Source organism: Lottia gigantea (assembly GCF_000327385.1).
Source record: "Lottia gigantea unplaced genomic scaffold LOTGIsca_179, whole genome shotgun sequence".
Classification (NCBI taxonomy): Eukaryota; Metazoa; Mollusca; class Gastropoda; family Lottiidae; genus Lottia; species Lottia gigantea.
The window spans coordinates 209,573-224,482 of NW_008708290.1; the positions used below are offsets into that span (position 1 = coordinate 209,573).

The 14,910-nt window shown below is 34.1% G+C and overlaps 2 protein-coding genes across 2 annotated transcripts; both read right to left on the reverse strand.

Annotated features, from left to right (window-relative positions):
* Positions 1-261: 261 nt before the first annotated feature.
* On the reverse strand, positions 262-6,183 carry LOTGIDRAFT_174019 (hypothetical protein; the record flags this gene model as incomplete). Its single annotated transcript, XM_009052051.1, has 6 exons — positions 262-313; positions 1,551-1,699; positions 3,004-3,111; positions 4,526-4,749; positions 5,174-5,201; positions 6,025-6,183. The coding sequence occupies 6 exons, from the start codon at positions 6,181-6,183 to the stop codon at positions 262-264; spliced, it is 720 nt and encodes a 239-aa protein (XP_009050299.1).
* A 4,169-nt stretch (positions 6,184-10,352) lies between these two features.
* LOTGIDRAFT_174020 (hypothetical protein) lies at positions 10,353-14,596 on the reverse strand (the record flags this gene model as incomplete). Its single annotated transcript, XM_009052052.1, has 5 exons — positions 10,353-10,483; positions 12,302-12,440; positions 12,883-12,963; positions 13,661-13,908; positions 14,593-14,596. The coding sequence occupies 5 exons, from the start codon at positions 14,594-14,596 to the stop codon at positions 10,353-10,355; spliced, it is 603 nt and encodes a 200-aa protein (XP_009050300.1).
* Positions 14,597-14,910: the final 314 nt, after the last annotated feature.

Here is a 14,910-nt window from a genome sequence, read left to right on the forward strand (position 1 = left end):
ACTTTATCAAGATGGGAAACAAACAAATTTAAAAGGTGATTCATGTTCATGTATGTAAATATAAAAATTATTAGCAATAAAACAAAAATTTAAATTATTCTTTTATATTATTATTCACGCGATGGCGTCATATTTTATGCTGATTTATGCCATCCTTAAAAGCAGATCATTATTACCTCGGTATCCTTAACAAAGTTGGAAGTTACTGGTTGAAACATTATCATGGACTCATTGTTCATCAGATCGTTTATTTAGTTAATACTATAAATGTATTGGAAATAAATTAATAAAATAACTATAATCTGTATTATAACTATAATTATAACAGCAAACAAATTATAAATAAATATCACATAATAAAATAAATAAAGCTCTTCACTCTATCGTCAAATTTAAAAGTCTATTACTTGAACCAGATCTAAGTTTTGTACAAATATGTTTTTTTTTTTCAATTAAACGCAATATCGTTCAAATAGTCAGTTCATCGACAGTAGAGTAAAATGTGCCTTTAATGGCCCCCACACCTTAGCGATCACCAGTTGCGTATGATTGCAAATAAGAATAGCCGTCAAACGTATTGAACTGTCATGCAACTGAGTTGTTAGTTGCGTTGGGTACCCATGTACACTTTCATTACTCGCAACCATACGTCATCTTAATCACTACTGTGCAAGGAGACCTTAAGGATTTAAAATATTTAAAGAATTAAGCTTTATACAACTCTAAAAAAATTACAAGCTATTTTCCAATAAATAACAAAAAATATCAATAAGATACAAATTATAAACACAATAACGTGTTTACTCAACAAGTTTACTATAAAATAGTAAACAATAAACACTTTAATCCTGAAACGGATTTACTAGCATAGGCGCACAAGATCCCTTTATTCAATTGGATTGAATGCTTGCATATTTTGAAGGTTGTGTCATGTGCCTATATTTTTGCTTTGGTTCAATACTTCAACGAAAACACAATGATATGATATGAATATTCAAATCATTCGATTTTGAAATCTTAAAGAAGATGGAAATAAACATCCAAATGATACCAAAAACTGGAAGATAATACGGAGCACAAACAACAAGCTAGTTGCTATTTCACGACCTTCAACTAAAATCTGCGTGACCCAATACAAACAATTAAATCATAGGCCTATATTTAGAAATTTTGTCTTCTTTGGGAATGAAAAACAGTAACATACCGATATATCGTATGCACCAATGTATTACAATTGCGATAAACTGTACAACTTTTTTGGAATTTTGCAGTGGTTAGGCAAAAATTTTGGACTGAATCTATGTTTGCGATTATTAAAAACTGACTTAACTCTCCTGCATGTAAAAATATATTCTGTCACCTTAGTTTTTCTATTTCTCTTTCTTCTAATTCGACAATTGTTCAGGATATGTATCAGCCGACTGAGATTGCAATGTATATCTCGAAGAACTATTGAAGAATGCTTTGATACCTCCCTTCGAGTGTTCAATTTAGGAATGGAACCTTCTCTATAGCAGGAACTACGTGTCCGATTTGTTCCAAAACCCAACCTATTCATCAATAGTTTCCAGGTATCTCCTAGCACTTTTACCATCATTTCTACCTTACGGAAACTGAAATCTTTCTCCAAAACATCAGCAACCTCTAAATGGTAAAGCATTGATGTCAACATCCACTGGATTTCAAATAAGACGCGGACCTGAAAGAAGAAACGATCAGAATATAATAAACAAAAAAGTTGCCTGCTTGATTACAAAATATGGCGCGGACCTGAGTGTAAATATAATACAATACAAATTGATGGAAATCGAGATAACAATTGAGAGAAATCAAATAAAATTGTTGCTTATTTTAAAAATTGCACGGACCGTAAAAGTATAATACGAAACTTCATAATCTGAATGTGACTTCATTGTATTGTATTTGCATGTTCACGAGGACGGCAACGAGGCGTGTAGTCTCTTCTTTCTTTGATGAGATGGGGCTCCATCCATTGTTTGTGTTGGAGCATCCTTCCAACTCATTTGAGTGGCAAAGGATCTTAGGATGGTCAATTCCTCGCATTCAAAGATCAGTGTGCTTTATTGTTTCTTCTGCTTTACCACACAGTGGGCACATCGAATCTTCAGCCAATTTTACACGATGTAGGTAGCCCTGATTTTGGAAATAATTCATTTTCATACGAGCTAAGTAGACATGGTCTTTTCTAGGAATTTTCCTGTACCTCATAGACTGGGAGAAACTGGCAGATTGCTTGAAGAGCTCTTTCAATTGACGTAAGCTCTGCTAGGAACATGGAGCATGGTGGCAGAGGGATAATTAACTCAATGTTGGGAGGGGATGTATACTCCAGCTGCAGCAATTCCACAGGATGGGTTGAGAGAGCTATCTGTGAACACTGTAATGTAGTCCTCTTGGATCTTTTCAAGGGAGAGATGAAGCAAAATGTGCCGAGCCTCTAAGACTTTGAGAGTGGGATTGACAGTGACACCTACATCTCTGGTGGAGTGTCGCTATTAATTGCCTATCAGTTGTAGGATTCCTTTCGACTTCAGGATTTTCTTTGCTCAGAGATGCGTAGTCTACCTGTGGAATTATCTGACATGAGACTTGATTCTCCTACGAAAGATGTAGAGATCCAGGAGAGGGCTATCAAAATTTCTGTAACTGGGTGTCACTACAGGATGACCAAATCTCCACTATCCTATTTAGATCTAGCCAGGTAGAATGCTCGCAACGAGGAGAGATCAGCGCGATCTATGTGGAAACTCCGGCCTAAAATAAGTCCAGGGCTTTAGGGATTCCTGCAATACTTAATCTTTTCAACACCTACTGCTAATCCCAAATCATTTAGTGGTTTCACATGTTTTCTGTTTGATGTGATGACTGTGAATCCTGACTCTTCTTTGGAGATAGTCCGCTTCCACTTCTAGTATTTCTACTTCTATATGATAAATAGATTTTAACAGAAAGCATTAAATTATGAACAAAACCTGTATTTACCTTTCTTTTTCTCGGTAATTTAAATAATTTTGTGTCTTTTGTAGTTGGATAAAAATCTTTTAAACCCATATTCTTTATTATCAGCTGATGAGATCCAACGGCCTTTTCCTGCAATAGACAATTGAAAAAACTATCTCAAATTTGGAATCCTTCTATATTACAAATACATTTTGTGCTATGCTCTTGTAGAAAATTTCAGCCACTAGACCATTTACATTACAATAGATGTAGGTATGCTGACGTCTATGCTCATTGGACAATGAGGCATATCTTATGTGTTTAGGAAACACAAAGGTTAAGCAAAATAGTGAAAGGATGAGTTTGAATCGTCAAGAAATTAAAATATCATCTAAACTTTGTCGAATCTAATTGCAAATGACCGAATTATTGTCCTCTGTTAACCTTTCAAATCCCTTTAACGACATAGCTCAATAAAATTCATATCGACCCAAACACCTAATGTGTTATTAGATATTACGGATATACCGAAAAATGCTATAGAGCAAAATAACTTTATCGGTCAGATGGGATGGGCTTTATTGGGATAACCCAGTAAAAAATTTCAATAAATTTGGGGTAAAAACGCTCATAGCCTTGAATAACTCGACATCTTTGGACACATTTCTCTAGATTATGGTGTCTAGATTTCACAAATTTGAAAAAACCTTTTGACCTACATAACAGTGAAATGCCCCTTTTAAAACAAACCATTAGAGCACTAGCTGTTTTCTGTGAAATTTCAAATATGTCAATCTAGTACAAATTCATTGAGCTAATAGTCTATATCATATCATACTGCAACTTGACTGTTAAACAATGACTCAGTAAAACCGACGCGCGCCAGCTGACCTAAGGATTCTGTGTACGATTTAAGTATACTCTGAGATGGTAACGAACTTATGCAGGTAGGAGGAGCTGGATATAAGACCTAGACCTGGATTGTGAACGTTTAGGGTCGCCCTGAAATCTTATAGAGTAAGCTCAACATTCCTGACAAAACAAATTTCAGCATACAATAACGTTACCTCTGGCGCAATAAGGTGCAGAAAAATGTTGACAGATTCATTCCAATTCATATTCTAGATAGCCCTGATCATAAATACGTAATACCTTACCAATTTGTCAAAACAATTGTCAAATTATATTGCAAATGCGAAACATGTATTAAAATCGGGAATGCCAAGAATTACCACCTGATGCGTCTAACATAAACCATTTTATTGTTCCTTTTAGATTTCATCCTTCTGAAAACGACAGATTATTAATTTATGAACTTGAATGTTAACTTTGAGTGACTTTTTAGATGACCACAGTTATTTTTGGCGAAACATTCAATACTGAGTCACAACTTTTAAATCATATTCAATTCTTAAAAATAAGAAAACGAATTTAATATCGTTTTGTAAAATCTGAAATATATCATACCATTGATTTCAGAACTGACGTTTATCATCAAAATGTTTATCAGGGTTTAGTGAAAGTTTCAAAGTTTTTTTTTTATATATCCACAAAATTTACTCACGTATAATTTTCTGTGCTTGTCTATAACTGATTCTACATCTTTGAAAGACTCCAAGCTGGCTGCTAGTAACTTGTTTGGTTTAGTTTTCAAGGGCGGGAGAAAAACATCTCTTCTTTGCTTGTATTTTTTACATAAATTAACTCTGACTGTAGTGGACTGTGATTGCTGGATGACCGTTAGTAGTGTGATGTCCAAAATTATGAAGGCACCCCTTATTGACAGACCTACAGAAAAATAATTTAAAAATTATTTCAAGCGTTCGTCTGTGGAGCTCCGAAAGCTTTTTGAGTTTATTTAGTTACTCTGTATTACACATAAAATATCTGATGACTGCTTTTAGACAAGCTATTAGTTTTAACCTCTTAGAACACAGTCAGAAAAAAGTCTATGTGTCATAGATTAAATATGAAACATTGAAACGAAATTGGCTTTAAGCGAAATATGCTGAGATAAACATATTTAAACACAAAGATATTACATGCATTTCATATCTGTATGATATCTGTATGATAATATCTAATTCTCCTGCACCTGACACCTGAATAGGGTATATTGGTTTAATATTACTATCATGAGATAAGTTTTGAAAGATTAAAAGACTATGCCTTTTTTATTTGCCTCTGAAGCCAATATGGTCCGTATACTCACTCTTATGTGTAACCTTTTGAAAACTTGACTAAAACATAACAAAAACATATATATTCGCAGCTTATATACGAATTTATATATTTTATAAAAATAAATTTCAATGATATGCTTTCGCAAATATAAAGATAATTTAGTTGTGTAGCTTAAAGCCCTTTTTGACAATGCTGATAAATGCTACATCGAACGAGAGTGTTAAAACAGAGATTATTTGGTTTAATAACGAAACATGATCGAGAAACAATGATAAACATGGTGAAGAAATACTCTTTTGTGAGTATACGTTTTTGTGAGATACCCAGTTGTCAATCCTAATCGTATCAATGTAAGTGGTACATGGTGTTCAGCAAAGGAGAACATTATAATGGTCTCTGATAAAAAAAAATACCCGTATTGTTCAAGAGCCCAATAAAATTTCGACTTTGGATTGGACTAAAATTATTCAAAACTCCACGTTTTGCCACAAAAAAATAGAACATTGATGTGGACATATTTTTCGCCTCCCAAAGATATCATATCAAAGGTAACATAAATAATTACTCCCTAAAAAAGACACCGAATGGCTGAGCCGGTCGTAGAGTGACATCAGGTGTGACAAAGGCAACCCCAGACTCACTGGCATGGTAATTGTTGAAATCCAAATTTGAAAAATTCACAAAAACACCACGTACCTTTCATTCTGAAGTCTTAAAACAAAATAAATCGTTAAATCCATGCTGTCCCTTTTTATATTGATCTGAGATATTTCCAGAAATATGAATTACCGATTTTCCCACTTTTTTAATAGTGCAAAATCTAAATTTATCCACAACGTATATTTGATGTGTGACACAGATCATAGATTTAAAAATTACCTGTATACAAGTTAAAGAGATAATGTCATAAATATTAGCTTCGATGTCGATTGAATCTTTTGGTGTCACATACGTATAGGAAGCTCTCTTCTGAATGGAAAACAAACATTGTGTTCGTCTCTGTGGTGGCACCAAAAAATAAATTCTGTTGGCTGACATAGGTCATGAATGAATCGGGCCAAGACTGTTAAGTAAGGACTCTAACTCCTTTAATACAAGGAAGTATATCAAGTAGATCTTATTTAAAATACCGACTAACGTTACTTAGTTTCTCTTTTGTGTGTATTTTTGTAGATTAAAGGAATGTCATTACATTTTGGTAATCGTGAATTCATCAATGGAAAGACCAAAAGTATTATTCAATAATGTTAATTACATCACTGAAACGGGAATATTCATGAATGAAACACTGGGCATTACGGTTTTGTATTTGATTTGTTTGAACTCTGAGAAGGGTAGCCTTGGTAGCCAGTCATTCTTGAGAGCTAAAGGCATATACAGTTTCTCGACATCGGGGACAAACGTTTTCATAAATTTCTGTACTGACAAGATGATATTCATACTGGTAAAAGGTCAGAGCACTTCAACAGATCTCATTACCCCCCCCCCCCCCCCCCCCCCCCCTCCCTCTTAACAAAGGCATCGGCGGGAAGAATGCTCAAGAATATTAGGATTTCTCCCATCAATACAGTTCAGAAATTACATGACAAATTAGTCGTACTGTAAACGGAATACCTTACTACGGACGTTATGCTTATACATCGATACATAGTGTGGGAAATTGTAAAGGGTAAACACTGCACATATCAAATAAAATTTTAATAAGGTATATAAAAAAAGTATTTCCGGCTTGGTGATGTGCTCTACTTGAGATTAAGATTTTGGGGAACTACGACTGAAACTTTTCAGGGAATAAAATGGAAGGCAGATCCGTGTGTGTTCTGTGATGGCTACATTGGTGACCGCGATTTTAAGATATGATAGCAGTTTTATTAAAAGGTTATATCAAAACTATTTTGTGATTCATATCTCTAATTTGCGGATATTCATATTTATATTTGCACAACAGCCTACGCATCCTTTTGTTTCCCTGTTATTAAAAAGTGATGCGTTGAAAAAATCTTATGTTCAAATTTTTCTGTAACAGTGTAGTTTCATATTTTAAACATCTAAAAAAATTTATATGGGTCATAGTTTCTCAAACGTTTTTGCTATATTTGTATATTAGTTTTTGTCTGAAATCAATAGTACAATGATCTATGATTGGCTTAAACAATGATTTGGTTGAAATGAAAATCAGACTGGTTTATTCGTACATCTTCTCCCCAGAAAACTACTCACTTCTGATTGATTTGTGAAATAATAGCTACCCCCCCCCCCCTTCCTCCCACATCCAATGTCGTTCTAATACATGTCTTCGCCTAGCCCCTCTCTGAAAAGTCATTACCACTTCTACGGTGTCAGAGATGGTAATGAATGTCCCATCGAACATTTTCTCGGGAAGGAAGCCCTTTAGACGCTCAGTGGGAGGCTTGTGCTTATGGTGGCTCCACAGAGTTGCACAGCATTTGAATATCAACCTAGACAGTGTTGAACCCCTTATAATTCAGTCTGTCTCTTATTTGCTCTCGTGTCTAGGGTGGCTGGCACCGCCACTGCCTCTACACCCCCTCTCTCCGACAAACTAATAGGAAATGATGACAAATTATAAGAAAAGTAAATATTATGTTTTGAGATTACATCACCGAAAGTACAAACCGTTATATTGTGATTCATTCAGATTTCCTCCAGTTTCAGTTTTATGAATGAAATATTATCATCATGTATGACTTAACCGCTATGGGGGAGTATAATACAGTATAACACATTTGTCACATACTTAACATACATAAAATATGTTGTTTGTTTAAAGAGACGAATAGATGGTTTTAAGTTGTACCTTTGGCAGTGTACGTATAGGAATTTTTAATTGGTAGTAAATGAAAGACACAATTACTCGCGCCACAGACTACAGAAGCCACCGAATACCATTTGAAATCATTTTATATGAATTGCAACATCAGTCCGAAAATACTAGGCCTACTAAAAGGCTCAGATTGTCTTTTGTTCATGAAACTCCTAGCCAATAAAACATTCTTTACTTTGAAATCTGAATTTTACGGGGTGGCATTCGTTACAGGAGAAGAGTCTACTATGTTCAGAGTTTGTTTATACGGCCTTAAAGCGTATTCTTAAGGATTCTTAATATTCTTAATGTTAGAAACCAAGGACATAGAGGGGCGTGGGCCTGTAAACAGCAGTTCACTCACATACAATAGCGAAATACGTCTTTCACAGTTACAATTATTATCAAATAAATTTATTTGCATGTATCTACTATACAATTTACAGGTAACATAATAAGCGGGCAGTTAAACCGCAAGTTAAGAACATAAATATAGTATACTCGGTATAGCTGTATAGTGATCTATATTTAACTCCACCGTAATACTACTTGCAGTAAGCTTCATCAATCTTTTGAGAGAACATGCCTAATATGTACTTAATATTTCCAATTCAATGCTTATTGATAGTGAAATTGTACTCTAACGAGTAATCCATTGATTTCCTCTCGATAAAAAGTAATACCGAACTATGTATGATGTCCAATCTTATGGAACATTTGACGCCACGCTGTCATGAACTCATCAATCCCTTTGGAGCTGTCGTTATACGCCCACATCAAATGGGGGCATATATTTGCGTCACCCATATCCGTCTGTCCGCTCGTAGGCACTCTAGGGCGCACGATACTTGACGGATTTTGACGAATCTTGGTGTGAGTGGTTGTTATCACCCAGAATGAACCCTATTGAAAATCATATTGTATGAGTTATTGCCCTTGTTCTTGAAAATGCGTTCAATTTTTAGCACGTACACACTCTAGAAGGAACAATTCTTGACGGACTTTGACGAAGCTAGGTGTGAGTGTTTGTAATCATAGGATAAACCCTTTTGAAAATCAGAAAAATATTATTCAGTTCGCTCCAATGGTGATTGTTACAGTACTGGCAAATATTTCTATTCCAAATGAAAGCTGCCAGTGGGCGTATATTACCATGCCTGGCAAGCGGTCTTATTGTTTTTAGTAAAGTAAATCTGAAAGAAATTTTGGTTTGCAGAGTCTTAAGGGGTTTATCCTATTCACTTAACAGAAACCACGAGTAGAGTTAGAATATCCGCTAGCAGTACTTAAACTGATTTTTTGGGTTCCAAATTTTTTTTTCTTGTTTATTTGTATCGAAATTGTCTACACTATCTTCTTGTAAAAAAGATTAGTTTGGCCTAGATACAATCATTTTACAATCATTGTTGTTATTTTGAGCTTATATTGATACGGTCATCGCAGTGACATTTAAAGGGGCATTCCGTTTTTAGTAGGTCGAAAAATCTTTGCTCAAATTTGTGAAAATTATACACCAAAATCTAGAATACCTTAACGTATTTGAAAGTTTGAACTAAAAAAATCCAGCCAATAATTTTTTTAAGGCCCAAATCAGTTAAACGGTTTACGTAAGTATACAGGCAGACGACAATATATGCCCATATAAAAAGCATACTTTATAAAATATTTTCAGGGATTAATTACGTCGTTTTTGATAATGAAAACTGTGCATACTGTCTGTATATTGGAATTGATCCTTGCATAAAATCCAGTAGAGTAACAAAGCGATGCAAATACACCCTTGTATTAACTTTAAACAGACAGGTGTGTCATTTGGGAGGTGGGGGGGGGGGGAGTTGACTTTAGTCTCGAATATATGTTAAAAGTCTTCAGAAGTACGAGAAAAGTAGAGAAACCTTTAAAATTACTTCAAACTAGGAATTTTACTCACTATTTTTTATGTATGTCTTTTCTATATATCACAGAATATCTTAAATGATTAGTTGTTAGGGATTTTACTCATTATTTTTATGTATATCACAGAGTATCTTTAAATGACACAAATAGATGTGAAGTATATAATTTCGGCGGTAAGCCGCGAACACTTTTACTGATTGACTTAGCTAAAAATTTCCCGTTTCTGAGAATAAAGTATGATTTGTCAAAACAAACTGGCGCATCTGCCCCTATATAAAGTTCAAATAAATATCCACGAAAGTTCAGATCTGAATGCTGGTGGTAATCAAATTTGTTGCAAAATGAAAAACTCTATACAGTGTATAATATTTCAAGATGTAAAATGAAGTCTGGTTAATCAAATCATCGAATCCATTTACATAAGTTCATATGCACTAAGATCGTTAATTCATTTACCATCAGCTGTTTCCATGTTAAATCACGAAATTCAACCATCTATAACTCTTTCCAGAAATCTCATTGAAACATTCGAAGTTGTCACATGAAAGCCTGACCAATACTTAGTTTCTGAACAAAAATTCAACATTTCATGACCATGAAAATCTTGTGGTAGCCAAACTGAAAGTAGGTCACAACATTTAATTAACATCCGCTTGACTGTCCCTGCTCGCAAAACGTCTATTTTTAGAATTATCCTTCTGTTTGAAAATCTCTCATCATCTCACAAAATCTGAAAAAATTTGCTATTTCAGACATCAAATTCCAATTCTAGACCATAAATTAGTCAAAAATAGGCATGCAGAAAGCTAAAAGGGATTGAGAACGAGGATTTCTGAAAATAACACGGACTACATATAAAGTATTAAGGGTTATCTAACAATTGGCAACTTTAAAAATCTAAACCTAGGTAACAGTCTAACAGGGATTCATTATTAGAGAGATCTATAGGTCATATTAATGCTCGAACTAGGTCATAAGGTAGGAGGGTCAGCATTGATTTGTACCTTCATATCTCGTACATCCTGTAATGAGTGGAATTCCCAACTCTGTTAGCTGGGAAAGCAAATATTTAGTTAACTCATTCATTGTCAACATCTTGAGCAATTTCGTCGATTATCAACATATTGAATTATAGCACGCCTATTTATCAGTTTTCAGTGAAATCTCTTAGTTTATCTTTTCTCTTTGTGACGTAACTTTTATAGGTAAAAATCAACCATTGTGGTAGTGTGTATCTTTTTTAAATATAACTGAGTTATCATAATCTCTTAACTAGGTCATAAGGTGGGATTGCATATTTTCAATGTAATTACATGATAAACTTTTACAAAAAAAGTTTCCATGTCCCCCTCTGTGTTGTACTACTTGATCCCCACATAATTACAGTTTTCGTGCAGGCTAGGGCGACTCAAATTTTTGACATACAGCAATGATCGTATCGCATATTATTTTGAATTATTTCCTCACGTATCAGATTATCGTATCTTTAGATAATTCAGATTCCCGTCTAACTTGGTCTACACTCATATTTTGGGTCTAAACTGGACGACCTATAGCCCCCGAAGAACTTTCATAAGACCTGTACGTAGACAAAGAGTGACTCAATGGCAGAGGCTAACTTTAGTACAGTCCGTCGTAGTAAAAATATTTTTCAAGGCAGATAATATTTTAAAGTTGAATTATTTGTACTGGACCATAATTAAATAAATACATCGAGTAAAATCACGATCATTTTAGGAGTGAAATACATGGGCTCCCCATAAAATAATACGAGAAAAACAACTGCAAGATTGTTTTTTTTGGAAATAAGTTTGTAATTCAAAACATTACAGGATTAATATTCAACAGATATAGTATTCTGAATATGTGTTCTAACACACCTCTTAATCTCAGATATCCATGGTATTGGAATCAATAAAGAAAATGGAAGTCCATGTCTATAATTTAATGAAATGAAAGTGTAGGTTGATAAATAAAAAGAAAAACATAAAAAATATGGAAACATATTAATAAGCTAAATATTTTAAGACTTTATCTCTTTCAATATAATATTTATATTATCCAAGATAAAATGTACATTAATAACTGCGATATAATAAAACAATATACAAATACAATTTTCTTCATAGAAGATACATTAAGTTTGTTTACTACAAGAGTCTCTGGCTTTAAGAAGCAAAAGTAGTGTTGGCTCGTTATGTCCATCAATCTACTGTGTGCAGCAATGGTGTGATAAGGAGTTCAGATAGTCAAAGAAATCGGACAAAATCTTGACAAAAAGACGATCACGACGGCCAGAGTCATTGAAGCTGTGAAACTGACTGCAAGTCAACATCTGATGAAAATGTCTCGGATGGTGCCCCTCGCCAACTTCGTCGTCTTGAGAAAGAACACACATCATTTGCCTGATGTCGTTCAAAACATAGCATAGAATACCAGAGTCGGAAGGTTCACGGAAACGCCCAACCATTATCCATGATTCCGATGAATGGAAAATTCCACGATAATTCATAGCCTCTCCTATGCACGATAATCCTAGAACGTAGATCTGTAAGTCTCTCAATGTCCTGGTAACCTAAAATGATTAAGATAAGAATTAACTCTCTAGCGGGAAAACATGACGTGTAAAAATCTAACACAGAGCTAATATAATAAAGCTTGTACAGGACAAGTCTTGTCATAGCTGATTGGTTTGTAGCTAATAAGAAAGGAAATTAAAGGAAATATCTTTCAGACCTCGATATGGCACTGTAATTTTAGTCAATATCATTTACATTTACAAGAGATATTTAATATTTTCCAAAGTAAATTCAGTATATTAGTTTTATAGAAATTCGAGATATAATTATATTACAGTCCTTAAACGTCAAAAAGGAAGTTACAGCGTGTGTCGTTGATTAATTTGCTTACACGACTGACATGTTATCATTCCCTAACAAATTTGGGTTCTTCAGATTGGTAGGGGCGCAGAAAAGTGCAAGAAAAAAATGAATCGATATATTGTCAAACTAACTTACATTTAGCGATGCTCTTGTCGGTAAGCAAGTATTTATGTGTTGAAATCGGTTTGGTCTGGACTGATTAGAAATGTAGTTCCTCTAAAAAAATAAAACATTTTATAAAACATTAAACCGTTGGAAAGCGGTCATTGGTGACAACATGGCAAGTTATAACATGGTCGTCCTAATCTCATTAGTTGGTCGTTAGATTGTTTCAGTCTGATTAAACGTAAAGCTGGTCAAATTGATTACAAAGTCGTGAGATCTGTTAAGCCCTATTCGTTAGATCGCCTGAGTGATATTCGTTGTTTGAATGTTGCAGTCTGGTTTGTCCAATTTAGATTTTAGTCCTTTGATTGTCTTTGATTCGTTTGTCATTGAATCGTCGCAGTCTGTTTCCGAATATCTGGATCCCTCCCACCCCCGCCCCGGAAAAACCTCAGACAAGAAACCAATTCAATTACTTTATCAAAACATAATACACCATTGTCCCTCTGGATATAATACATGCCCCTCCGAAAAATCATGTCTGATTATGAGACAGATATTATTTAGAACCGCCCAAAACCCCATCCACAACAGGCTTTAAACAATCACAAATATAAAGAAAAGATTCGTCTGTTGGATATTGGAAAAGAATGGCTTGGTGTTACTAAAACGAGTCAACAATATGCATCCTGTAATGTATTTTCTCCTCATTCCTAATTCATATGATTATTTTTTCCAGTAAATTGTTGTTTGCGTTTTGATTTAAGTATCAATTTCCATGTTATGAAAGTTTACATTATCAACTTACGTATTTGTTGTACATGTTACGGACTTGGATTTTCATGGTTGATCGCATTCTCATTGTGTCCCTACATAAATCGACATTCGTGGAAGTTGTATTTCGTGGAATAGGCGTGCCGCAAGGTTGTTCAATAAGGCCTATCTTAATGTTTTTTGTTAATCCACAATACGGTCGCGGTGTGTATTCATTATTTGCGATACATAGAGATGGAAGTAAGGCTAATAAGGCAGCACAAAATAACTTTTGGAACAGTTCTAAAAATAAAAATAAGTATGAATTGTTAGCATTCTACAACTGATATCAACATTCCTTCGACATTTCTTACTGATATAATTATAATAATTACAGATTTAGTGACGGCATCACTTACTGACATAATTATAATTACAGATTTAGTGACGGCATCACTTACTGACATAATTATAATTACAGATTTAGTGACGGCATCACTTACTGACATAATTATAATTACAGATTTAGTGACGGCATCACTTACTGATATAATTATAATTACAGATTTAGTGACGGCATCACTTACTGACATAATTATAATTACAGATTTAGTTACGGCATCACTTATTGACATAATCATAATTACAGATTTAGTGACGGCATCACTTACTGACATAATTATAATTACAGATTTAGTGACGGCATCACTTACTGACCTAATTATAATTACAGATTTAGTGACGGCATCACTTACTGATATAATTATAATTACAGATTTAGTGACGAAATCACTTACTGATATAATTACAATTACAGATTTAGTGACGGCATCACTTACTGACACAATCAATAATTACAGATTTAGTGACAACCAATATTGTCAGAATTCTGACAATCAAATTATTCCGATACAAATTTTTCTGAGAACTGTGTCCTACATATCTACTATAGAAGCATGCAAGCATATTGAATGTTACCTCTCTTACCCATGGCTTTTCTGAGATGAATTATCTTATTTCAGTAACAAGGGCTTTTATATTTGGCATATTTCTATTATTGTAAAATTACCATAATTCGTTTCGTTTCGTGAAACAGTGCTGGACATAAGGAAACTTTAATTTTGTAAATTTGGAAACATATAAATATAAAATCGTCCAGCTATTAATTCGTTTGATTGATTTTATGATTACAAATAAAGGCTAGGAATCAAATTACATGATTGTGTTCAATACAAGTAATTAAATGTTCCGGTTTCCTGTGACGTGGTTTTGTACCTTTGTTTCATTCTCAGATGGGTGTTTTTG